The sequence below is a fragment of the Embiotoca jacksoni genome, unplaced genomic scaffold, assembly GCF_022577435.1.
Source record: "Embiotoca jacksoni isolate LCO1_2020_lvr unplaced genomic scaffold, fEmbJac1.0.p SCAF_12, whole genome shotgun sequence".
Taxonomy (NCBI): domain Eukaryota; kingdom Metazoa; phylum Chordata; class Actinopteri; family Embiotocidae; genus Embiotoca; species Embiotoca jacksoni.
In genome coordinates this window covers 12146908-12173975 of record NW_027185252.1, presented here as the reverse complement: position 1 = coordinate 12173975, position 27068 = coordinate 12146908, and the positions used below count along the sequence as shown (strand labels likewise).

Below are 27068 nucleotides of genomic sequence, written 5' to 3'. Positions count from 1 at the left end.
ATCCATCCATCCCCTGTAGTGTTCGTGGGGTTCAAACGACACAATAATCCTGCATTACCTCATTCCTGGGAAGTGGGAAAGTCTGTTTAAGTACACACGCGGGGGATATTAATTACATAAATGTGGTTTTAGGCAACACAAAAAAAAAATGCTTGTCAAAATTTATGTGGGATGCATTCAGGTGCATTATGTAATTCCTATCCCCTGTTTTTTTTAAAATTTTTATTAAAAGGGAAATTAGTAGAAAAAGGGAAGCCTAAAAATATAATCACATTTCTTGTATTGAGAGGATGTATTAAATATGGAGTTTTGTGTAAATCTATCGTGCAAACTGGTGGCAGCAATACAATTCAATTTTCATCATTATTCCACAGGATCAGTTCAACGTCTGTCACTTTCACGTCTGGCCAAAAAAAACTACTCGCAAAAAAAAAGAAGATAATATTATGTTAATGTGGAGACATAAAAGTGAGAACTACGTTAGCAAAGTTTAATATTAGTCAGTTCTGGCAGGCTGACTGTTAAATAATCAGCAGCGTGCTCATTTACACGTTTTTTTTTTTTTTAGATGAAGTGCCAAAAAAATTCCCGCCTTGTGCGTGTACCTGTTTCTGTCATGGTCCGGTACTGTGACTATCGACTTTGGCATTTTATATTTCATCAGTGGATTCTGAATTGAAATGCGGAGATCACCACCTCAACTCTAAATAAAAATGAGGCAGATCTTTGCATTGAAGTAAGACAAATGCTGCACGTGGAAGAGGAAAGCGATCCTGCTTTGGCGAGACCGACTTTGACTTCCGCCACTATAGAGCCGCCAATGCTGCAGATGGAACTATGACAGCAACACAAATAACTCCGAACGTATGACTCTCCCACGATGCACGGCCACCTGCTCACGTGGTAATTACTGGTGCGTGCAGATGCTTTTGTAGGAATCAAAACCGTCCCGTGCAGTAAATCTTTGTTTAAAGAGCTGTGAATAGGAAATAGCGTTTATATCATCACTACCATACCGCCTACTTCTGAAAGATTCCTTCCTCTAAATACGGATCGATGAATTCAGAGACCTGTATGTTGACATACCTCTGCATTGTTTGTTCGTGGTTATTATTGGGTAAACACGTGACCAATCACTGAGGAAGAGCTTGCACGAGAGTGATTTTCAAATGAACGAGACATGAGAGGGGGATGAGGGGGAAGCCATGCAGCTCTGCACTGCCTCCAAAGCTAATTCTAGTGTTGGCTGTTGCTCATGTGCTGTCCAAGGTGCTGAAAATAGAGCCTGCCTTGTTTTCCTGGAAACAGGTCATGTACGCCCATCACGCTTCAGGGTTCAGTGGGATGGCTATACCATGCGGCCTCATTAGTCCTCCAAAATACAAACTGTGCCTTTTGAAAAAAAAAAAAAAAAAAAAAAAAAAAGCGAGAATGATGCATTATGAGGATATCATGACGGCGTTGATTGGACGCAGGCGGTTATACAAAGACGAGGTTGGAAACCTAGAGTTTACATTGCCCTTTAGAAAGGCAAATGCCGGGAGATGTTGAGCGCACTGTGTCGGTATCCATGGAAACAGAGGAACTGAGGAAAGGACCACATTAAAACATCGCAGAGCTGATAGACATGTAGGTAAGGGGAGGTGGTGATGGGGTGTACTTCAAGCCAGTTCAGTAATGACAGTTTAAGATGAAGGAATCGGGAAATTTGAAGAATAATTCAGAGGCCTAACTACAGTCTGAATAAAAGCTCTGGGGCCGAATCTTGAAGCTCTTTCAAACTATTCACAGATTCATGAATGGGTTATATAAGAATTCAGCAAACTTCGAGCACATATTTTCACTAACATAGCACCAAACACAAGAAGAGATCTAAGGGAGAGGCACATTAATTGCGCTGGATCTACAGTACAGTCCCGAGGAGACCTACAGTTTTATTTAAAATGCTGTGGAAGTATCTGTACCGGACCATATAACATTACTTTTACCTTCCCAACCGGTCTGAATCGACGTGGGAGGAGGAGGCTGCTTGTTATTTTGACTGAAGCACCCTCCTTCTGAATCAAGCAACAAGTGCCCAAGTGCTTTATACAGTAGGTGCTTGGGTGAAGAACTTTTGAAACCTCCAAACAACAAAGTGGTGGTGGCAGCAAAGTGTTATTGAACCACAGAAAATATATTAAAAAAAAACACTGGAACAAAATGTATCGACTTTTAACACCAGTCAGAAAATGGCTTCTTCTACTTCCCGCTCGGTGTTGTGAACTCGTCCTCCCAACAGTTCTGCCGACTTCATCTCCATCTGCGACGCTCCTCAGACTCCAAACAGTTCAGAAAATGATCCCTGCTCTTCCCAGCTTCTGCCACGTATTGTAGAAATGAGCTGTAGGCTGATTCTGCCTGTTTCTATTCTACACAATATTCATTTAGCTGCAACGTTTACGTTTCAACTGAAAGGAAAGCGTAACGTCATTATAAGACAGGTCAAGCTTTGCGTACTAAAAATGTCATGGTGTGCAGATTGGTTTTGCCGACTATCCGAAAATATTGATTAAACAGGTAAATTGTTCCTCATTTTTACGAGCTTGTGCCGGCTTTGATTAGCCATCTGCGCTGATACACAACAAGCACCGTTCAAACGAAAGGTGATATGTTTGAATCTCCGGACACCCGCGCAGATTTGTGCCGCGACCGTGTATGTATGAAGCTGCTCTTATTCCAATGGACTTTGGGTCCCTTGACAGCTCCCTCCCCCCTCCCCCCTCCCCCCACCCACCCACCCACCCACCCCTCCTCCCCCCACCTGACGTATGTTTGCTCATTACAGCGTGATCATCTTACAGGAACATCCCCTCCATCGCCCAAGAATCTCTAATTCTAACCTTTCTCGCCCAAACCGGCAGCATCTGCCTCACCGTTGTGTGTCTGCTCGCTGTAAACCAGGAAGAACAGTGACAGAGGACAAAGGCAAAGCACAGGCAGGCAAAGGTGACTCACTGACTTCCTGCTCCCAGGAGGACACCTCCGCAGCAAAGAGATGATTTCTATTATATGATGAGCAACTCTGAATCCACAAACAGCGGAGCCAATTATATGCACTTCTTACAGGAGATGGAGGAAAAACAAGAGAGGCAGTGTCAGGCAGCATGGCAATTAAACCCACACAGGGACTGTGTTCGCTCCTCTTGCTGGCCTACCACTCAAACACGGGCTTCTACAGTATGTCTGATCAAACACATGGAATATTTCTCAAATAATATTACAACAGGAGAGAACAAAGAGACAGTAATAATAAATCTATTGTCCTGGAAGTTGTCTTGTGGAGCTTGAGTAAATATCGTATTTCTGCTATTGTTGATGATGGTACTTGACTGGTTTGGTTTGGATGCGTCCAATTAAGTCTGGTTTTGGGTTTTTGAGGCCATCAAGAAATAAATAGGAAAACTTCTAGTTTACATATGTGGAAACATTACTTTGTAATTTAGAGGATTTCTGTTTTGCAGTTTTGTGTTTGATTAAATATAATCTAGTGCTCTTCAAACTTTTTCTGTACAAAGCAAAGTAATGAAGTGTAACTTTTGATTTTCATATTTTCTCGCTCATAAAACCACATGAATAAAAAAAACAACTTAAGTGGTTGTGTGTTTATGTGCAGAAGCAACAGTTCATGTCACTGGAGACCTAATTAAACCTACATACATTGATTTTTCTTTTTGGCCACTTGCCTTACAACAAGCTCAAAGCACAATATATGAAATATATATACATATTTCAGCAATATATTCCTTTTAACTCCACCCACTCCTGCTCCACCATGTTCACCAGATAGTTGCTAATTGCTAGTTGCTAGGCAAATAGCAAGTATATAGCAATATATACAATATATATATATATATATATATATATATATATATATATTGTTTTTTAATGTTTTCTCTGCTTGGGTTATTTTTCCAGTCTACTCCTGTCAGTCTTTTTAATGGCCCGCCAGTCATCTGTGAAGCACTTTAAACTTTACCAACCTCTTTGAAAGGTGCTATATAAATGAAGATTGATTGATTGATTGGAGTGCAAGTGCAAAGTAGCAGAAAATGGAAGTAACGTACAAGTACCTCTAAATTGTACCTTCGGACAGTACTTCAGTAAATGTACTTAGTTATATTCCTCCACGGCATGACACTGAACCAAAACTGTTGCAGACAAAACAATGAGCTCAACGGCACTAAACGAGTCAGTAGATTTACTTTGCTGTTGTGAAGTCAGGAGATAATTCTCTGTGGGTTCATTCCAACAAGAGCTGCCCCACATTACACAAATCATTTGATCTATCGGTAATATAAAAATACTGAATCATGCAGCTTTAATGTTCAGTACTAAACTGACGAAAACGTTGTCATTGTCGCTCTGATTTGGCTCCCTGAAGCGGAGCAAGGCTACTTTGTTGGGTCAGTCTAACAGATGCTGAAATTACATCTTCAGTATGTCGTTGGATTTTTCTGAAAAGCAACTAATCTCTGTGCAGATTTCATAGACGGATATCCCATTAGAAGCATGCGGAGTGAGTATTCCATGTTAAGTGGTGGTCTGACTGGAGCCCTGATTAAATCTGACAAGGCTTCAAATCAGCTCATCTTTAAAAAAAAAAAAAAAAAAAAAAAAAAGCCCTCAAGCTTTGTGCATTCATAGTCTTGGCTACTACTGAGCCGGATATGTTAATGGCCAGCACGGAAACAGATGAACTTCTGATGTGCGGAAGCTGTTTTTTGTTATTATATTAGATATTAAAGTGATCTCCTTAGAATTAACCAAGTCAGTTGCTGCTGAATGGTGGTCTGTATTTAATCCATCTGTTCACACTGTAGATTTCATCATATGATTTCTATTTGTCCATTTCTGATTCAATTTTCAGTGAACATAGGGAGATTAGGTTGAAGCATTTTTACTTATGAGCAGGTTTTGGTCCAAAATGAGCCCCCCAACTGCTGGAAGGCCAATCTGCCCCCAGCATACTATAAGTCACACAGTTTAAGTAGCCATGTTGCACCAGCAAATTAATGATGGAATACCCCCACAGATATGAATTTTTTTTGCAAGCGTTTTAAAAGACTTTTGGCCGTGATCTAGCTGCACCGTTGAACTCCTCTAAAATCTACGACTGCTGCAGTGTGAGAATGTCCAGACGGTAAAACGCTGCTTCTTGATGAGCCGAAAAACTAAAGAGAATAGATTAATGAGGAGAAACAGTGGAGGATAATGAGATGAGGAATAAAACAAACAACAGTGTGTCCCTTGCAAAAGGTAAAGATACACTGAGAGAGTGGTTACACAATAAAATGCCTGTTATCGGACAATGTGTCATTCTGTAATGCTGCCAAATGACTGAGAAGGGCATCTGTGTGGGCAGCTTGTAAATCCCAACTACTTTTTTGCCAAACAATCTTTTACATGAGCCATTTGTTTACTGGCCAGTTACAAAGCTGGAGAGAGGAAGTGATACAATTCACTCGAAGCAGTTCCTCTTTACTTCCAGCCGTTGTCCTTTTGAATCCTGCTGTGACTTGATCTGAACTTCAAGCTCTCACTGACATCTCCACAAAAACTGTTCCACATCTCTCTGTGAGGGTTTTGAGTCATTTCAGTGCCGCACAACGCGAGTTAAAATCCAAGTAGGAGAGCAGATAATTGGTCTTTTCAACAGTCTAAGATTGACCTGTGCGCCGTGTATCCTGGTGGGCATCATGTCACGCCTTTCTGCTCCTTCGCTGTCGAACCCCAACGACCGAACCGTTCTAACTTGTTAATGGCACACCACCTCAGGTTTGAACCACAGCTTCAGTTTTGAATCTAACTGTCCCCTTTTTGTTCGTTTTTGTTTTCTTTCTGGCCTTGCACTCTGAACTGCGGTTAAATATCCTCCCTGTTCCAGTGCCCGCAGACTGTCTCAAGTTTTCCAGAGGACAGTGTAACACCTTCGTAAAGAGAAATGGTGCTGAGCCAAAGCAGACTGGATCTACATCTCATGGAGACATTAGAAACACTTTCATTTTCCATTTGGATTGAATTTGAAAGGCTTCTCAGTGCTAGACCAAAAAGAAAACGAGTAATCTGCTGGAAAGTGGAAATAATCGAACTGGCATATTATTTTTTTTATACTCTCAAAGACACGAGCCGGCATCTGGTATTCAAAATGTGATATTCTGTAGATTAGACTTCTGGCAAACCAAGAATGAGACTGACTGTTGAATCAAATCTCAGCCTCTTCAACAAAAAGTAAATTTGACTGGCGTTTCTCAAGCTGACTGAGAGCAGGCCAATATGATGCAGCTCCTTCTGTTTACCTCATACTGTATGTATTGGTCAGGAAGAGGAAGCTCATTATGTTCCGAATAAACTGCACGATACACCTGTCGGAGCACATTTTCACACATCACACTACAAAACCTGAAGATCTCAATGAACTGCTCACAATGAAAATAAAGAGAGCTGGGACGGTTGAATCTGGACAAGGCCACAGTGGAGTCACTTTGATCTTTTCAGCGCGCTGTTATTATTCAGAAATTCAACAACCACCAGATCTCCAGACTTTGTAAACTGTGCTCAGTAAATGCTTAAATGACACTCACCGCATTGTGGGTCTGCGTTTGTCCAACGAGGATCAATATGTTGGAGCAGATTATAGATAAGCAGAAGTTGAGCAGAATGATGGATCGTTCGGAGCGAATATATCTGAAGGAAAAAAGAACGACAAAAGCAACCAAATCAGTGTATTTCTTTGATTCGTGATCACAGCTGGATTCAGCCTGGAAAGTCTCGACTCAGATGATCAAATACTGTGATACTATTATCGATGCACAGACTTCACTGAAATGTGTTGTCACAATGTGGTTCACATATGCTCTTCAAGTGTTGCAGTTACCTCCATAGCACGGCGTAGATCACTGACAACGTGATCAAGGAGAGGCAAGACAAACCACAGCCAACTATCAATGTCACAGATGGGACCCCTGAGTTCTCCATGGTCTGTGGGGAAGACACAGCAAGACAAACCAGTCAGTGGGAGGTTGGACGTGGTTCATGCAGGACACTTCGTCTTTATTATCGCCCCAGAGAGGCAACCAATCAAGACAACCGCTGCCAATCTGAATAGTCCACAGTGGCTATACTTTAATTTACAGTGAGGTTTGAGGTACATGCGTGGGCTTCGAAGGTAGATATAAACCTGAAACTTTCCATAAGTTTGACGTTATATCACAAAACAGTGGGGGGAAAAAGTGCAGCCAAATAGTGTTTTTGTATGATTCTGTCTTCATTTCCAGTCATATGTGAAGCCACGTGTGCTGGCCAATCACAGGCTGGCAAACCTTCAGACACGCAGTACATTAATGTGATGTCACGAATTACAAACATTACACAGAGAATCAACCAAACAAGAAAAAAAAAAAAAAAAAAAGCACTTAAAAAGCTCAATCATGTTTCTGCTGTTGAATGTTTGAGGCCTGATCGAGAAGCTTGCAATATATTTATCTGTGTTGCAGCTGTGAGCTAACACAGAGGCCAGAGTGTAAGTACTCAATGTTCTTAGTGTTAATGACTTAATTATCTTCTCAGGGAATAACAGGCTTCCTTCACAGTATAGTCCAATTTCAGCACCTGAGCTCAAAAAGATGGTTTAAAAAAAAAAAAAAAAAAATCTGCCCTGCAGTCGAGTTTGTGTCAGGCCGGTCCAGAAAACAAATACATGTGGTCAACTTTTATCCTTATCTCTTATCAAACGTGCATTTGATTGATGAGGAGCCACTGACACAAAAGCATCAGAAGGCACACACTCTCCTGCATGCATACCCATACACCGTTATCTAAAATCTAGGAGGAAACTAGCAAATATCCTCCACAATCTCCCTTTACAGCTGAATTACTATTTAACAGGATTAGCACACCAAAGATTCAATTTCCATTCTCACCACACACACAAACACACGCGCACACGCACAAACAGGCAGCGTTTCTCCTTTACATTAGCCTATAAAAGCCACACTGAATAACAAATCAATAGCCCACTTACTATTTCTCTTGGTTGGTGAGCCAAAATGGCGAAGGTAGATACACGATCACATAAGCATTTTGTATGGGATGCATCTGTGAGCACCGTTTTACATCCTTTTTTGGACCAGGCTCCCCAAGAATCGTTCCTGCAAGGAGGAAGAAGGCAGAGGCAATTAGAGGTTTTAATTCCAGCGGTGACACGACCTCACGGCACTTGTCGACATCGCTTCTTTTTTTTTTCTTCTTCTTCTTCTTCTTCTTCTTTTTTTTTTTTTTTAAATTCAGTAACTTATACGAATCGAGAGCGATAGAGCCGTAGAGATTGTTACGTACAAAAAAAAAAAAAAAAAAAAAAAAAGCGGACAGACAAATCGACACGGCTCTTGTGTGGCTACAAGCAGCATTTCAGCTGGAGCAGATAGAGAGGCAGAGACACGGAGGAGGGGGAGGACGCACGGAGCTGTCCAAGCAGACCGGTGCTGATTGATTCGCTATACGCAGATAAATGCCAACAAGCCTTCCCATATCAAAACACCGTTGTTCCCTCGTAAGCCGTGCGACTAAAAGCGTTTATATTTACCTGCATGCCTTTCTGCGTGATATTTCTTTTCCTTTAGATATTTTTCTCCCCCCCCCCCCCCCCTCTCCCCACCCCCACCCGACCAAACGACTGTATTCCTCTTTGCCACTCTGTGCCCCTCGCTTTTTCCTTTCGGTTGATTCCCCCCCCCCCCCTCCACACACACATCAAATGTTTTAATTAGCAGCTTTTGAATGCTTCCTTAGGGGGATTTTTTTTTTTTTTTTTTTAACCCTGGAAACGGTGGACAGCATCAGATTGATACTCTGTTCCTCTCTGCTGGCTGCGAGAGAGGAGGAGGAGGAGGAAGGGGGGGGGGGGGGCGGTTGATACAATGAAAAAAATAAATAAACGCATGTTGTCGCAGCATCTGCTTATTCGGCTTCGGGTCTAATGATGGGACGGGAATAAATGGTGCTTTTAGCCGATTCCTGAAAACCGTTTTACACGACAGTTGTCCCTCCTCGGCGGTGAAGCGCGCCACAAAAAAAAAAAACCCACACTGCAGAACTCGTACCACCCCGCGCAGGCAGCGAGAATGGTTGCAGCCAGTCCCCCACTTTCACACCGCTAGTAGGTGAAATGAAAGGAGCGTCTCACTTCCATTTGTCATTCCCACCCCCCCCCCCCCACCCCAACTCATTTTATGTCTCTACAAGAGCCATCCCCACTGATTAAATATCCCGCGTGAAAACTTTATTACAGGCCACGTAAAGTGGACAAGACCGCCTTTATTCTTTGCCGCAGCAACACACGACCCCAAACATTAAGATTCGTGTCACAAGCGAACACCTGTTGTCCTGGCGAGACACCTGGCTGTCTTTTCACACGGCGTCGCTCCACGACAAAGGCAAAACAAGATGCAAACCACTGATTTAGTACAATATAGAGCTCACTGATTTGTGTGAGCAGCGGTGCCTGCTACGCCGTGCAATCCTGCTTTGCCATTTGATCAATATATGGCAGCAATATTTATTATTCCTGGAAGGGACCAGTGCAGGAGCCACTTGCAAATTTCCCAACCAGGAGGCCAACCAGCACTCTGTGGGCTGTCTGTCCCTGCAAAGCAATACAACTATAAATGTACCTTGAACATACCCCCCCCCCCCCCAACACACACACACACACACACACACACACACCTCATCCTTCTCATCTTAACTGACTGTTCTGTGTAAACAGCAGGTACATGTTTCTACCTCAGACAGGCAGCACACCAAAAGCCAGTGAACAGCTGATATTCTGCATTTTGACATAAAGCTTAACAACGGCACAGAGTTCACGAGGAACACATTAGTTGAATTAGTATCAGAAGATGCAATTTATACGTTTGATTAAACTAAATGCTTTAAACAACAAATATGTTAAAAAAAAAAAGAAGCCTTTTAAGATCTAGTTATTATACAGTTAACATATAAAGCACATGGTCTCTAATGGACTGGAGGAAATATCCCACAGATGAGACAGCTCCAGGGCCATGAACCGAGTCTTAAAGATCCGTCAGAACATAATGTCAGCACACACGTGGTCACATGTACGACACAACATATGATAACATAGGGGAATATATATGGAAATGTTTTTTTTTACATGGGAATACACATGGGCTTCACGCATCACACCATGCCAATCTTCCCAAACCACATTTCCGTGGGCAAAAGACACGTTTCACATGTTGCACAATCACATGTGCATGTGCGCACGAGTTTCTGCACACGTGAAATTCACGTGTTTTTCCCATGAGGGACAGTGACTTTGGAAATGTTATAAGACAATGTATATTGTAAGACAATTCACTTCCTTTGTGCAAATTGAATGTTTCATGTGTTTAGAAAGACAACAACAAGCCCATCAGTCACAGCAGTGGCTAAAATTGAGGCAGCTGCAGATAAACTAAAGGCCCCAGTTTAGCTCCAAAACAGAAGCCACGCCCTCACAACTGGTGGACAAAACGGAAAACATGAAAGTTTGCATCCGCGAATGCCCTCCATCCATTAAGGACCACGTTGCTGATGGTAGCCCGAAAGTGCTTTAAATAGTTAAAGAACACGCTTGCACTTTTCATCAGTAGAGGTGCCGGACTGTCCTCTGTGCATCCAGTTTCAAAATTAAGATACATTTCGGTTAAAGCCAGCAAAACAAATACTCGCAAGTGCATGAACCCAGTGAGAAGTTGCACACTAGTCTTCAAGTTCAAGTCCAAAATTGTGACTACTGAGAAGGTTCCTCTGTGCACCGTCATGCACCGCACAGTGTGTTGGAAAACAGCATTTAAAACAGAGCACACATCCTTCAACAGTAACTTTTCCTTGTCTGAGGGAACTCCGATATGACAGAGAAATGAGCAACGATGTAGTCGCCGGGTGACCAGCAAGCATCGCAGCCTTCACACGGCTGCTGCCCACCTGAGATCACCCTTGGAGTGGGCTGCTGTTGCACATTCAGAACCCGTTTGTCACATCCAGACACAAACCCGCTCTACGGAGCACACGTCCTTGTAATATGACAGCCTGGTAGCATACTTGATGCCTCTACTTCTTGATAACTTCGGGATGAACCCCCAAAGTCCTCCCCTGGCGAGGACTCAATCCTCGGCATGATCTGTTCCTAACTTTCGACTTGCCAGATATTTACTTCCCCTTGGTCCGGGGGTGGGGGTGGGGTGGGGGAGAAGAAGCTGACAGGAGAACAATCCCTGACTCGGGATTTATGTACGTCACGTTTGATGGCATTGTTTGACCTTATCTTAGCTTGGTAGCCCTCGAATGTAAAATTCCCTCTGGAGAGAGTGTCAAGTGCTGATGTTAACCACAGTCAGACTGATGACTTGACATTCATCACATACTGTAACCTTTGCTGACCACTTTCCATCTGTGCAGCGACGTATTGACAACTTTGCATCAAAACCTATTGGACTTGAAATTTGTGACAGAACTTGATCATGCTCCAATGTTTGTAGGTGTTGAGACGGAAGATAAGTGACAGCAGAGTGACACGAAAAGCTGACAAAGTTTTAGGCTCATTCAATATTTAAAACCTTTGAGTCTTGTTGAAAGAGAGCAGAACTCCAATTAGGTTTGTCTTCCTTGTTTGACCCTGACATATTGAGTTCCTTCAGCCATCTTATTACTAAATTCATACCATGTCCAGATGTCCAGGTGTTGTACCTCCTGTAGGAATCAAACAATGAAGCTCTATGTCCTGCGCAGGCGAGATGACCAAACTCAGCTGCAGTCTTTCAGCATGCGTTGTTCTTACACGTCAAACTTGTATATGAGCATTGCTCATCATAAATATCCATCTTTAGACATGCAAATACAACTTTGAATTCCCCGTATGGCCACATTAGATTAACCAGACACTGGGATGGGCGCTTAAAGAGAGCCTTCGGTGTTGCACTCGAGGCAATTTTATAAAGTCTCGAAAGACTGACACACAATGACAGGCAGAGGAGGGCGGGGGCAATGCTGGGAAATTATTCCATCCATCTTGGATCTCTTGATGACGGGCAATTTATCTCAGCCTGTGGGCCACAATACGTGTGAGTGAGGGGAGAAGAAAAATGAGTGCATATTTTTATGCAGCAGGAAAAATCTTATTAATCCTGAGTGGGACAAAAGCCCTTAAATGAGGCTGAGAATCTTCAGTTTGGATTTGTTAGTGAGGATGTGCATAACTTGGGAAGGTGTGTACAAAGTGGTGGTGGCATGCGCCTGCTCCATCAGTAGATGGAAGGCCATTATGCCTGTTATCAAACCACAGTTAGTTCACCTTCGGTGCGTCCAATTCCGTCTGCATTGCATTGCATTTACTGTCAGATTAGTGGAACAATATCTAAAAAGGTTATTTAAATCCATGTGATTAGTGAATTATTGCTGCAAACTATTTGCGACTGATCATTATTCCCCCCCATTATGTTTACAATTAAATCGACATTGAAATACATCAATTAAGGCAAATACAAATCAAGTCACACAGAATTGCTCATCGGATGAAGTACCACTGCACCATGACACTGCTGCGTTTGTACTTCATGTCCTACCTCGGTGTGTACATGCGATTTATCCCCCCCCCCCCGACTCAAATCATGTGCTCTCAGACACAAAAACACAACAATACCCCCCCACCCCCCGTTGTCAGCTAATGCATACTTATTGACCTCATCAGTCCGTCATGATTGCAGCTTAGAATTATTGTAAACATCGCCCACGGCGTTGCTTCCTCTGCCTTTCTTTGCGTAGTACACAGAGAGTATGGCAAAACGCACAAACATACACCCAAAGCAGAAGCGGAAGTGTGTTTAATTTCATCATAAATGAATCCACGCGAAAGACACTCTCGCCATTATCTTCTCCGTCGTGGACGTCATCCTTTTAAAAACACCCCAAAACACACTGAAAGTCTTCGCTCACGGGTCTCCGAGACTCAATCTGATCAAGTGCTCGTCTGTGGAGCAAATGTGTCTCTTTGTGGGTCGACAACGTGAAAAAGCTTGACAAGCGCTGATCTCAGATATCCAAATGTCAAAGAAACTCGACGTCAAAGGAGGAAACTGTTAGAGAGCGCTTTCAAACTAAAACCCTGAAATAATTCAAATGCGACTTCAACAGAAAAGTAAAGCAGAAGACGTGATATTCAGAGCTCTAAATATATGTCAGCAGGTGCAGGTGCGCTTAACTGCTGTCAACAAAAGTTTTCAAACTTCTTTAAAAGCACCGTATGTCATTTCTGGGTTCCCTCATTAAAAACAACAACAAAGAGGGAGTTTGATGATGCAGTGGAGAAGCATGGGATCACGGGCGTTGTTGTCTTCGTTGCAGATGAAAATTGATGATCAGCTGAGCAGTTAGCGATCGCTTCTCCCTCTACGAGTCACTCTTTGCCTGTCTCTTGCTTGGCGTGACTTGTGTTTAAATATTCCTCTGCCCCTCCTTTACTGATAACAGTACATGTACTCGATGTTTATTTGTTGTGTTTGGAGGCTCTTTGAATTACCAGCGCGGCTCTGCACCATTGAAAACCAAATGTTAGCTGCAGAAGTGAGCTGGCTTCCAGTAGCTGGTGCTAACTGACCGGTACTTTGACTAAAGAATGGATTTGTCTTTGAACACTGTTGGAAACATTTGGGTTATTGTAAGTATACAATTCAACAACATATATAACATAGGTCTGGTCATTTTTTAGACATAATGGTACAGAAAATATACCTTTAAGTGGCTATAAACTTAAGTAGATAAAACAAAAATTACTTTTCACCCTGGGCCTGAGAAACATTATCTCGTTCTGCTGTCTGTGTATTAATATGGTCGGAATGACAATTAAATGAACCTTGAACTATCACAGTGCACATGCATACAGCGTTAATCATTATAATACATGTTGAATAACCCAATCACCTGTGACAGATATAATGTTATTTTTAAAACCAAGTTGGGTGGGATTGCACAAGTTCTACATTGCATAAGTTTCAACAAGCGTATAAAATAAATGACTACCACCAAACCTCAGAGACAAACCTGTCGATGGTGGATTCCTCTTTGTAGTTATACTCGGAGGTGTAGTGCTGCTGGAGCACACCGGCACAACGCTCCACCACTTTTTTTTTTTCTCCAAGTGAGAAGAAAAGTGTCTCTAAAGCATATCTTATACAAGAGAGCCATTTAAAAACAAATGGGACGGTCAACGTTGACATATTGATATTTAAGGTTCATTGACTGATTCACTCAACTCAAAGCTTTGTTTTGATCTGCTGTCATTTGCCCTGTTAAAGTTACTGCATTAAGTTTTAAAACAAACGCAACACTTCCTGTATCTTTTAAAACTAAAAGCTCTGAAGCATTTCTGTAGACAGAAACCTTTAATTTCTTAACAAGGCTTTTATTGCGAAACATTTGCAGGAATGTGCCGTGACTGAATTTGGAAAACAACACTTTAGATGAGGGAGCCTGAACAACCATTAAAAATAGCATGATTATAGCCCGTTGTTGACATTATTGAATTAAAAATGATTGAAATATCATTGCTACATTATTGACTGTAGTATGTGCAGTCACAGGTGTGCTCTGGGACTTCAACAAATAGCACTCCAGCCCTGGTTATACTTGACATAGGTTTTTGTATGTCCAACTGAAAAGAATGGTTTGTTTGTACTGAACATCAGCAAAACTGGATTAGAAGCGTATCGAACTGAGCCCATGGCACTCACACCTCTTGTTTATTCAACAGAGGTTTGTCTTGGTTCTTAAAGGCTTTGCAGCAGTTGGCAATGTTTGGTGTGGCCTGTTTGGCTCAAATTCAGGATCTCCAGATGTCTGTCGAACTTGAAGCTGTGACAGCTGCTTTCACACCCTGACATGTAAATGATTAATAGGCTTTGAATCCTCTAGAAGTATAGTGTTCCTGGTTAAGACATGGCATGAACTGTATCACACTTTGAAATCTGAGACATAAATATTGAGATGATTCTTCAGTAAAAGGTAAAGCAAAGGTGTGAATGTTTACAATTCAATGTGTTCTTTATGTTGTTTTTATTTAGTATATTATTTATTTTATATGTATATGTTAATCATCAATCAATTAACTTGAACAGGAATTTAAAACAATTGTGGTTTGAGTCTGAGCTCAGCTTCCCACCAGTTTTCCCAAATGTATTAAAAATGATCAAAATCTCTTCATACTTCACCGTTAAAGGAAAATATATTTAATACTAACAAAAGCATCATAGCGATAATGTAATTTATTACGATCACAGTGCTTTAGAGAGGAAATAAAAATATTAAACATGAGAGAAGCAATGGAAAATGCTGTGTGTTTTGAAGCTGTTTTAAAGAAGGGTCAGAATGCTGACTGACTTGCAAATCCCTCTTTAAGGATCTGAAAGTCTTTCCTGATAAAAGTTGTCCTCCTCTGTTTGATGTTTATCCCATATAAAACTGGATAATCTGAGAGAGGAAGCGAAAGCATCTGCGATTAAAATGCCAGAAAGACACTCATATGGCTTTCAATGCACCGCTTTACAAAAACATCTAATTGCAGGGGAATGCCAAAAGGCGAGAGCTAGCTTGTAGTGTCATTCTTTAATATTCTTTTTCTGCAAGTTTAGTGGCAGTAAGGAGGAACAAGAGCTTGAATTTTTACAAGGGATAACAACACTCAAAATAGGATTAATTAATCTCCTCTAATTTAAAGAACGATTAATTCCAAGCGTAGTGAGGCTGAAAAGTGATCTGTTTTAAACTAATGCTGGACTAAATATGACACTAAGATAGTGTAATATTTCAAGTAAAATGATCACCCATGTTTAAAAACATGAAGGAAGAAGATTTGTCGATTAATTCTCCCAAAATATTTATTTTTGGACACAACAGGGAAGTTAACTGATCTGAAGTCACTGGGTTGCATTTCATATTTCTCCCACGGCACAATGCTCGGATATTGCCGATTTCAAGCTTGTTTGATAGCAGACAATATTGACATTTGAAAAAGTAATAAAGGTGTATGCATCGGACCTGTTTACACTCAGCGCTGTGGAGCTGCAGACTTGGGAGTGAGTTTAAAAAAAAAAAAAAAGAAAGAAAGGACAAGATATTGGATATCTATGTGCTGTGGATATTTTCCACAACAGTCTTAAAAAAAATAATATTTGTCTTATTTTTTTTTTTATTCCATTTTCTTACTTTAGGGTAATCACTGAGCTCTGCAGGTGCATCAGATTCACCAGATTCAGGCTTTGGTTATAGAAACTCGTCAAAACATGACAAGCACATATTAAACCTTCCAAATCTTTGCTTCATGTGAAATGTTCAATAACAGCTCTGACAGATGAGTCATTTTACTTCTTCTACTTTCGAAAAATGAAAGGAAGATTTCTCAGTAAATAATTCTCTTGTCAAGACTGATTTCTATTTCACTATTTTAAATCAAATAAAAATATCTTCTGTATTTTATTCTTTATACAGCATCATCTCATTAATTATGTTCTTCTTGTTCTTAATATTACAAATAATCATTGGTGAAAGACTTACTTAGACCCTTAAGTACTATTACCACAGTTTAAATTACTCTAATGTTTATAATATTTTAATATTGGCATTTGAGATTAATTTTAATAAATGTAAACACGCTACTGTTGGTTACAGGATCAATACAAATGCATCACATGTAAAAAAGTGGAAAAGTAATTTCAGAAAGATTTGAACAAATGTCTTTTTCCACCCAATGCAAATCATCAATCCAAGTATCAGGACACTGTTTATAATTATGTGGATCTTCTCGTCCCAACAAATGCAAACAATGCATTGTTCAACTCAGCAGTCACATGTTCTGTATCTGGACCAAAGCTCTCCACTTGTGAGCAACATTTTCATTCTGCTAATTGTTACAGTGAGCGCTCTAATGTTTGAAGCGACATGGCTGACAGATGGTGCACTGCCCCCTGAATGAGTCCTGAGAGTGGCTACTATTGGGTGATAGAAAGAGCCAAATGTTTGAAAATGAAGATGATTATTGTACCATGGAGTCTTTCTGATTGTGCTCTGATTAAAATAGCTTGGTGTAGATAAGAAAAAAACTGAATGCTGATTTTAAACGCTTGGTTTGGGAAAGTCAGTGAAAGAGAATGGAGCAGAGTTGTCCCAGTTGTATCTTTGCTGTTCAAAAATAGACCAGCTGCCCTCAAATACTGTGATAGAGGACAGACCATGCTCAATTCACATGCTATTTCAAAGTAAATCTAACAACCTCATATGAGTTGGAAGCATCCTCAGTTGCTGTTAGATTTCACTTAAATAAAGTGAACCTGAAATCGCATAAATGTCATTCAACTTCACCTGAAACCCATTTGTAAATGCACATACTGTATAATTGGTGTCTGTGCACAGCTCTGTGTTGTAACATGCTACACTGATTTAGAGGAAATCAGTTACTGATTGTGACGTTATCAACATTTAGATTTCAGTTCTGCAAGCAGGTACTTTATAACAATATTGCTCCTCGAGCTGCGTTAAAAACACTTGTGTATCGACCATTGAGGGATGCAACAAAAAGAGAGAAACTCCTCCGTGTGCGTACAGCACACCCGAGCAAACGGGGGCTGAGCGGACTTCATAACATTATCGGGGGTGATTTTCCTCTGTATTATATGAAATGTGGGTATGCATTGGATTTTGCCTGTTGTACGTTGTTATTGTTGTTGTATGACATTGTTTCTTGGGAATCCCTTGCGTATGTATGCAATTTTGAGCTGTTCTGCCTCCTGCCTGCATTCCCTAACCTTGTATCTTTTGAAGTCTATGAGCGGTGCAGGAGCCCCCTTATGTTCAACAGCCGTCTTTCTTTAGATCTTGCCTTGCCATTTTCACGATCTGAGAGTCCCCAGAAGGAGGCGTGAGTCCCACAGCTTCCAGAGTATAGCGTTTTCTCTGCTGGCCACCAACGCAAAGCCTTCACTGCCCAGCACAGTGACTGTTTGCCAGCTAGGCCTCCCTTTAGCAGCCTCTGCTGTCCAGTTGGCCACCCTATCTGACACCCAGCCCGACCACCGGTCAGTCACCCCTGCCAAAACCCAATGAGATGCTGATGTTTCTGCCTGTGGTAGTGGGGCGTGGTTTGGCTCAGCTGCAGGAGGGACTGATTGGGGGGGGGGGGGGGGTGGTTCAGGGAACAATGCCTGAAAGGGGCTCATTTATGTTATTGGTTGTGTGAAATAAACCCATTGGGCGCCAGTGTGACAGACATCGTTGCCGTCACTGTGGGTTCACTCAGCCGAACGCACAACAATCCACCAAAGTACGGTTTTCCAATGGGTTTATTTCACACAACCAATAACATAGATCTCTTGGGCTCTCCTGCCGGGCATTTGGGCACATGCCACATGACCTGACCGCAGCCAGCCTCCCGTTCCGTGTCCCTAGGCGTGAGAGCCCTGGTGTCCTGCTGCTTGGGTTTTTAAGGAGAAGAGAGGGACAATCAGTGATTGACTTCAGCTGAGGCTGATTAAGCCCTTTCCAGGCACCGTTCCCTGAACCACTCCCCCAATCAGTCCCTCCTGCAGCTCAGCCAAACCACGCCCCACCACCACACCGCCCTTCAGGAGTCTGCCTGCCTTATGCCACAAATACTGACCACAACCACAGCTGCTCTTGGTCTTTGGGCTTTATAGTTTTTTTTACTTCCACATACAACTCACTGATCTTTAATTGGCTTCCATTGCAGAAGTCTTTGCTTGCCAGTCATCTACCTGTACGTCATGATCCCTTGAGGATACTTTGGATCTCCAGGCAGCCACCTCTCCAGACGCTCCTACACTCCAGTTGCCATCTTTCTGCCTTCTTCTACAGCAGTCTGTCTTCCTGGCTTCCCAGTACCCAGCCACATGCCCATCCACCTGTCTGGACCCACTGAAGATGTTTTTGGTTTCCAGCTGGCATACGCCTGTCTCGTACCTCAGCCAACGTCTGCCTGCCTTGCTCTCCAACACCCTGCCTGCTCTGCACCTCGGCCACCGAGCGCTTGCTTTCAACTCAAGTCTTCTGGCTGTCCTGCATTCCTGGACTGCCTTCTGGGCAACTCCATGGATGAATCCTTGACAAAAAGTTTGCTGTAATTCTGTCACGGTTCATACAGTATCCCTGCGTGAGAACTATTAATGATTGTTTGAGTTTTTTTGTGTGTGGTGCAGTTAAGTATTGTGTCTTCATAATTGGTGAGAGGTTTCCCCTTGCTATGGTACATAATTCTGCAGTACTTGTAACTGATGCTCCAGCTCTGTAGGCAGCGACTATCTGACCCGTTTGCATCTCTGTCAGTTCCCTTATCAGCGCTCGCTGGTAAAATGAGTTTTTCTCAGATGCCCGCTGAAGCAATATATGCTGCTAATTGGTTTTTGATTTCATATTTAGTAGAGTATAACTATATAGTATCGTGAAAGTATGTAGAAAGTTGTGATTTACAGGGGTGAACTTATGACTCATATACGTATGACTCATATCAGGTTCTCTTGACGGAATCGTGACGCCACTGGCTACACAGAATTGTTTCAGCTTAGTAACCCTCACTCAAAGAGAATAAAAAACTTCACAAACTGGATTCCCACAGGCTTAAATCAACAGGTACGAGAGCATAAACAAACAAAGCACATGCTTTCAGCAGTTTCATTTATAGCAGGTATTTTTTGAAGGGCTATATCAATCTTATAAGGTATTCCTATCATTTTGTCCACACCTCATAAGGGTTTAATGTTTTCCAGCTCTTTTGCTTGTTTCCTGTACTGATGAGTTACCCAGAGAAATGTATTGGTCTCATTTTTGAAGTTGCATACTAATAATTTTAGTGCAACAGAGAAGTGACATAACAAGTGGATTATCCAGAAACGTAAACCTTGATAGTCAATAGAGTAACTGAAACAACCTGAGGAATCACTTCAAGAAAAATCTAAGAAAAGCGAAAGTGTATGCCCACTTACATTATGGTGCTGTCCCAAAGTGCACAGTAGGGGTTCATTGTTCCCTGGAAGGCAGGAAAAGAACAAAATGTTTATTCAATTATGTAATCATCTCTGATAATCATCTTTATAAATCAACTCCATGTTTGTCCTTCAATGTAGATCTTTTGAAAATGTGTTTTATGGATCAATTAGACACCATAAATAGGAACTCGGACAGCGCCATTACAGAAACACACAGACACACTTTCTGACACGATCAGACTTACATGCACTTTATCTCCAAGATGAATAAAAAGGGCCTGGATCATAAAAGAGGATTGTCCTTGTAATTATCTGAACACAGTACACTGTCCTGATACTGGGTGCTTGCAAATTAATTACGGAGCCAATTAACCGCCATTGTGTGTCAGCTAATGGGAGGAGATAGGTGCTGTGGTCTTTGTAGGGCATTCAGTTGACAAACAAAACCTCGCTCTACCGTGTTAAAAATGGAACATGAAAATCAATAGATCCAAAAAATATACAGAATTGATTGCTGCTGTACGGTGTATAAAAATGTTACTGTGATTTAAAATGACTTGCATTTGCCAGGTGAGCCAGTTCGATCTCCAGGTGGGACTCGGTTGCCTTGGGCTCAGGTCTCACAGTCACAGCAATGACCTTGGAGTTCACAACGGTGTGGTTCCTGAGGCAAACAAAAGATGTCAGAAAATGAGATTTTAATTTCATGGCTGTTCCTGCCAAACAGTATTTAATTGTCATTGAGAATCAATAGCTGCTCATCATTGTGTTTAATATTCAGGCTTAACTGTGTTAACATACATGTATAATATTTATACCTGTTACATTGATCTTATGGGCGCGGCAAGGGTGAGCATGCATCATGCAACATTTGAAGTGTTCAAAGCCTTAACCCTTAGCTTAAACACCTAAAGACTCTTCTTATGCTCTGTAAGTATTAATACTTAAGGATTAAGTTAAGAGAAGAGTCAGTGAGACTTGTGCAGTACGCTTGTATTAAAACCCAATTCTGTGTGTTAGGGAATATTTTGTGCACATATTTAGAATTTGAAGTTCCTTTCTGCCTGCTAATCTAAGAATCTAAAATTCAGAGTGCAAGTTCTTCAAATACATTTTTAAACTAGTTGAGATATTTTCTGTGGTGCTGCTTGCACTGAATACTAACCCAAATATCACACACTCAATAGTAGGAGGACGTAAAAAGCTGCCCATTAGACGTCAAAGCAGCTATGCAGGATGTTTGCCAGTAAAGGTGCTGAAAACATCCAACAGACCAGAAAAACAGAGTACAATGCTCTGCCTGAATTGAAGAAAATGTTTCTTTGTATCTTGCACTTTTAAAAATCTGGCGTTCTCGACGTGTTTCAGAGAGCATCTCCAGCTATTGTATAGTTGACAGAATTTATCTTATTTTTATTTGAAGCTCAAAATCCATGAGCACTTTACATGAGGAAGAAAACTGTCAACTACTCAAAGAAAAATGGAGGTGAGACTGCAGCAGCACCTCATCCTACCTGCACCAATTGAGCTGAAAAATATTTTTTATCTGACTTTTTTATATGATACAAGCCAGTTTTCAGTGCTTATTTCAAAATTGAAATCGATGGACTAAATGGATAGGTTCTTTAGTTCTCCGCTCAAGAGTACACTGACATGCCTGTGACATTAAATAGTAAGAAATGTATTTTCTTCATTAAAGCTTCAAAAGCTTCAAATCTGGCAAATTAAACAATCCTTGTTAAACAGTTGCCCCTTGATCGGCTTATCCTGGTGTTCATCTGGAGAGGGCGAGCTTCAGTGTGCCGTTATGAGCAGCTCTCTACATGTACACAGAGGGCAGCTGCTCCACCTGTGACAGCTGGCCTGCTCGGCCCTGGAATGACCGCTTCGTCCTTGGGACGTTGATGCCAGGGGACTTGTTGACTGGGGTCTGACACCAGGTGTTTGTTTGGGACATCCCACTGCTTTTCCAGACACTAATGTCATCCTTAATTAACTACATAGTCCATGCTACCATAATATATATAATAATAATAGTATGTTCCAATTCCTGAAATAAAGTTAACACAAATCAATCAAATGGCTTTGAGAAAAGATAACGATGTCAAAGTATGTAGGCACAATTCATACTAGTTAAGATGTAAAACAAGGTAGAGTAGGTGTGGTGGGTGTGAGTATTGAGGGGAAGGAACTTGATGAAACACTGGAGAAGGGAGGTGCCCACTTGATAACCCCAGTGACATACTGCGCACTCTCACCTTGTTGCTCAGGCTTTGTACAAGGTAGTGTCTTACTTTGGTGTGTGAGCATGGCATGCATAGTGTTAGCATAGCATCCTGTGAATTGGTGAGGCATTTGGTAGGGGAAGACAGGTAGTAATATGGAGTCAGTCAACCTTTGTGGTGTTATTTCACGTTGATATGGCACTTTGTATACTTTGTTAACAGGAAGGACACAACAAGATGACTTACAATAGTTAGAATTTTTATTTCATGTCTCTAAAGTGGAACATTTCACACTGGAGCCACAGAGGCACAGCCTGCTTTCCAGGCTTGATCTATTACTGTGAATAAAAATGGACACCTCTGCAGCTTCCAAAAGGATTAAATCTGTCTCATATTTCCTCTACCCAGCAGACCAGAAAATACAGACAAGGAGAAATGCTGCCCTTACTTTGGTGAAGGTAGCATGAGTCCAAGAGTCTTGTAGAGAACCGTTCCCAAAATGAAGACAGGCGATCCTTCCATATCTAAAGGAGGAAATGAAGCATCAAGTAGGACTGTTGTTAGGTTTTATGTTCAGACATTTCCTCTTTAATAGTATCACACAACCTCATTACATAAGTGGACCTTCATGCCAGATATTAGATTCCATCTATACTGTATATAGTAAGTTTTACCTTACAACACAGTTCGTTTTTATAAATCAAAGGAAACTTTGAATTTGGAGCAGCACTTGGCTTAAATAAACCTGCTAATTTGCAGTGCCAATACAATTTCTGCCAATAACACGTTTGGAAAAAAATATTTTTTTAACAAGGACTTTTCAGTATTTTACAACAGACTTTGTTGACTCCAGTAATAATAACTTTATTTCTATAGCGCTTTTTAAAAACAAGCTACAAAGCGCTTTACACACATTTAAAACACAATGTGCAACAGCATAAAATATAATAATAAAATCCAACAAAAATTAAATAGGCAATAAAACAGAGTCAATCAATTAAAATGCAGTCAACGAAAGGCAAGTCTAAAGTAGTGCGTTTTTAAGAGGGACCTAAAAGAAAAAAGTAGGAGAAGTACTAAAGTTTCCCAAAGAATCCACTTCTTGCACAGTCCAAATTGGAGTGGGTGGGATTAAACACGTAGCACCAATTCCTAATCAATTGCTTGTTTTGTTATCTTTGATATATTCCAACTAAGACTGATTACACTAATTAACCAAATTGTCTGGCTCTGGACCGCGATATGCAGTGGCAACTGGCAGTGTTCGAAAGGATGCTAGAAATGCTGAGTTGATGGAAAACTCAGCGACTGAATAAGCACAGGCAGGCAAACTCTCTTTGTTCAAAGGCTTGTAGCATTATTTCATTTTCCCGAAACAAGGATGTACCGTAAAAAACATTAAGAAAAAAACCCTCTTCAGAAGACTGATGTTCCTGTGTGAACGATTTGTAGGTTTTCAGACATATCAATTCAACTAAAATCATTCTGCTTATGCTGAGATATTTATTTTCCATCCCTCAGCAGTGGCCGCAGAATCCATCATTATAAATTCACTCTGCATTAATCCTACATTTCTACTACTGTTTCCTCTGCAGATTTTAGAAATGTTACTGCAGTTTGACTTATATATTCTAAGACAAGACAATTAAAGTTAGCACATGCCGACTGTTCATGTGGCTTTGACTCCTGAATAAAGATGCATTGGAGTAGAAGTGAGATGGCTCTGTGATATATACGCTCAGGCACATACCTGCTGACTGGGAAACAAAGAGGCCCTTTGGGATGACCACTTTATCTTCAGAGTTCCTGGCCCAGTCGACCATGCCTTTACGACCCTTCATGGGGAAGTTGATGTCAGTCATCACAGACACTGCTGGAAGTCTCTGGATGCTGGCCACTGCAGCATTCATACAAAACAGACCAAGAGAGAAAAAAAAGGATTATTGAAATACTTTAGATTTTTTTTTTTAATGAGTTTGTAGACTGTTTCATGGACAATCATTCTCGATAACAACATTGAATTCAACTCTTCAAATCTGGTACTTTAAAGGAAATACGCTTATTTCTAGCTGAGAGGATTCAGTAGGAGGGTTGAATCCATTTTCATGTACAGTAAATAAGAAGCTGAAGCTACCAGTTGGCATAAAGACTGGAACAGTTCGCCTGGCTCTGGTGTAAGGTAAAAGAAAAATGTACCAGAATAATACGCACCCTATATCTTTGTTGAATCCATATGAAAGCCAAAGTGAATGTGACAATCTGTGTGTGTGGGCGTTGTGTGCTAGACTATGTCTTGTTTGGTAGCTGTGACTTTGGAGAAAGTGTAGCTAGCTGTTAGTACAGGCACAGTGCACAACACTACAGTCCCATATTACATCACTCTGGACAGAGCAGTTTTGTTTCCTGTTTTATCTGCTGTATCTCTGTTTGAATACTGCAGATTAGGTGAAAATATGAGCAACAACAGAGCTGTAACTCTTCAGAGACTGCACAACAACACTTCCGCTTTACTCTTTGAAGGCACAATCTGCAATACAAATATAAACATAATGTCTGACAATTAAAGGAATCAACAGACAATATGAGCCTGCTATCATTCTCAAATCAAGAGGCGGATCTTATAATTCCCTGGCTAACATCACAAGAACAACAACACAGAGATAGCCCTTTATTCAGATGCTGTTTGCTTATATTGGTATTGTTGGTAGAAATCAGAGTATGAAAGGCCTATATTTGATCAATTCAGGGCTGCTTTTTATTTGTCAAATTTAATCGCTGATACAAACATGCAGGTAACGTCAGAGAAACCAAGCCGACTGGGGTTTTACTTCATGTACTCAATTACCGCAGAGTACAAAAATCAAAGCTACATCTGGCACCTGACAACTGGTAGACAGGTAATCTCCCTAATCACTCTTTCCTTTTCTCACCTCCCTGCTGAGGTGCCATAAAAGGCCGGTCCATGCACTGAGGCAATGACAAGGAAATTACCCAGGATCACCACAAAAAGGCCTTAGCATTACAAAGGGGGGGATAAAGCTACACTGTTCTTTACCTGGAATCACATGCAGTCCCAGTCAGGTGGTGCTTCAGCAAGGAGAATCTGAGGCTAATCCTACCATTGATGCAAAAGCTCTATTGTTCCTTGTGCTTTGCCAATAATACAAGTTGAATCTTGGCACGACTCCACGTATGAAATCTGTGACAGCGAAGGTGTGTCCGTGTGTGTTTGGGATGATCCCGCAGCGAGCATAAAAATCACAGAGCACCACGAAACCTGCCATTTTCAAAAGAGGCCAGATGTTGGGAGCAGCAGTGGTAAGTGCGTGTTTATTCGTTTTTGTGGTTTTAGTCCCAGGGCACACTGTGAAACACAACAGGGTTCTACGAAGACTGTCGCTCAAAGTTCTGGGTAATTCTGCAGGTAAATGAGGCTGTGCATTTGCCTGATGGGGCAAGGCAGCAAAAATAAAGCAGCAATTTAGGACAGTGATGCTTCTGAGCACTAACTCAGTGCACTAAGAGTGTTCTGAATGGCTCATTTTCATAACTGGGAATTACAGCATCGCTCATTACGTCTGAATGCGTTCATGAGAGGTTCGGCATTAAGTAAACTGCTGAATTCAGACACCGTAAACATACTTCACAGAAAATAAATTAATGAGCATTCGCAGCTATTGCATGTGTGTAATTGAAATGAATCACTATTAATGTCAGAATATTTTCTCAGCCATGAAGCCTCACAATAGACAGGCAGAACAAAAATGACAAAAGTGCATGATGTATTCCATCTCCAAAGCGGCGTTTAATTTTCAAAAACATGTCCCAGGCTTCACTGTCCTTCAAGCGTTAGCTCGTAAGGGGAGAGAATAAGTTGCCAGAGTGGAGAGCCTTTTCCAATCAAGGTTATTTGACTAAAAGTAGGAGGACAGAGGACGATACAGCGGTGACAGCCAGTATTTATCTAGGTGTCAAGAGGCTGCCATAAATTAGTGACGAAATGATGCTGCAATATCTTACTCAGCCAGATGCTGTCCACTTGGCTTCCACCGATGGAGCCACAAAACATTCCATCCCTTTAATCAAAAGGACTACGTGGCCTCCAAGGCACTGTGGTGAGGGCTGAAATTACTGTCGCTGGCTATCAAAGCTGTGCACTGTCCAGGGATTAAGTAATTATCCTGACAACTCTGCATCCCCTTTATTAGTCATGTCATGTATTATCAATACAAAGTTTGGTATATGGATTCATTTTCTAAATAAGTTAAAACCACAAAACAAAAACAAGTCATTATTTCTAATATTTAAAACAAACAGGTAAAATATGGGTTCAATTCTTGCAGAAAAAAACATCTTCCTATATTTTACCACCACCAGGCAGTGGGCTTCTAGGTGATTCTAGCCAGAGGCAACAACTCATTACTGCTACATCTCCAAATAATTGCTCGAAAGCCAAATAGCCCCTTTCAGCCTTTGTGCTAAGACTTTCCAAAAAGGTTGCTTTAGCAGACTGCCAGTATGAATCCTTTATAAAATTCTATACAAAGTTAGCACATGTTCTTTTAGAGTTGAAAAGGAAATGATGAGTGCTTTTTTAAAAGACATATTTTTTTATGAGCAATCATTGCCTTTCATGGTCTGGTATGATGGTGACATTCATTATTCAGCGATCATTTTATCAGTTTGTCTAAATCCTCTCAAAAAGTCTTATCACTACTTTTAGATTAGATAGTACGTTTCATTTTTTTCTCATCTC

General features: G+C 41.2%; 1 protein-coding gene across 11 annotated transcripts in view; it reads right to left on the bottom strand.

Annotated features, from left to right (window-relative positions):
* adgrb3 (adhesion G protein-coupled receptor B3) overlaps nucleotides 1–27068 on the bottom strand; it is a 110780-nt gene that overhangs the window by 12850 nt on the left and 70862 nt on the right. For all 11 annotated transcript variants that reach the window (XM_069144856.1, XM_069144859.1, XM_069144855.1 and 8 more), the window contains 7 exons: nucleotides 24063–24209; nucleotides 22761–22836; nucleotides 20649–20751; nucleotides 20085–20128; nucleotides 8063–8189; nucleotides 6917–7020; nucleotides 6624–6726 (listed from right to left, as the gene is read on the bottom strand). In XM_069144856.1, the coding sequence (XP_069000957.1) occupies nucleotides 6624–6726; nucleotides 6917–7020; nucleotides 8063–8189; nucleotides 20085–20128; nucleotides 20649–20751; nucleotides 22761–22836; nucleotides 24063–24209 (704 nt within the window). The remainder of the gene's footprint in view (nucleotides 1–6623; nucleotides 6727–6916; nucleotides 7021–8062; nucleotides 8190–20084; nucleotides 20129–20648; nucleotides 20752–22760; nucleotides 22837–24062; nucleotides 24210–27068) is intronic.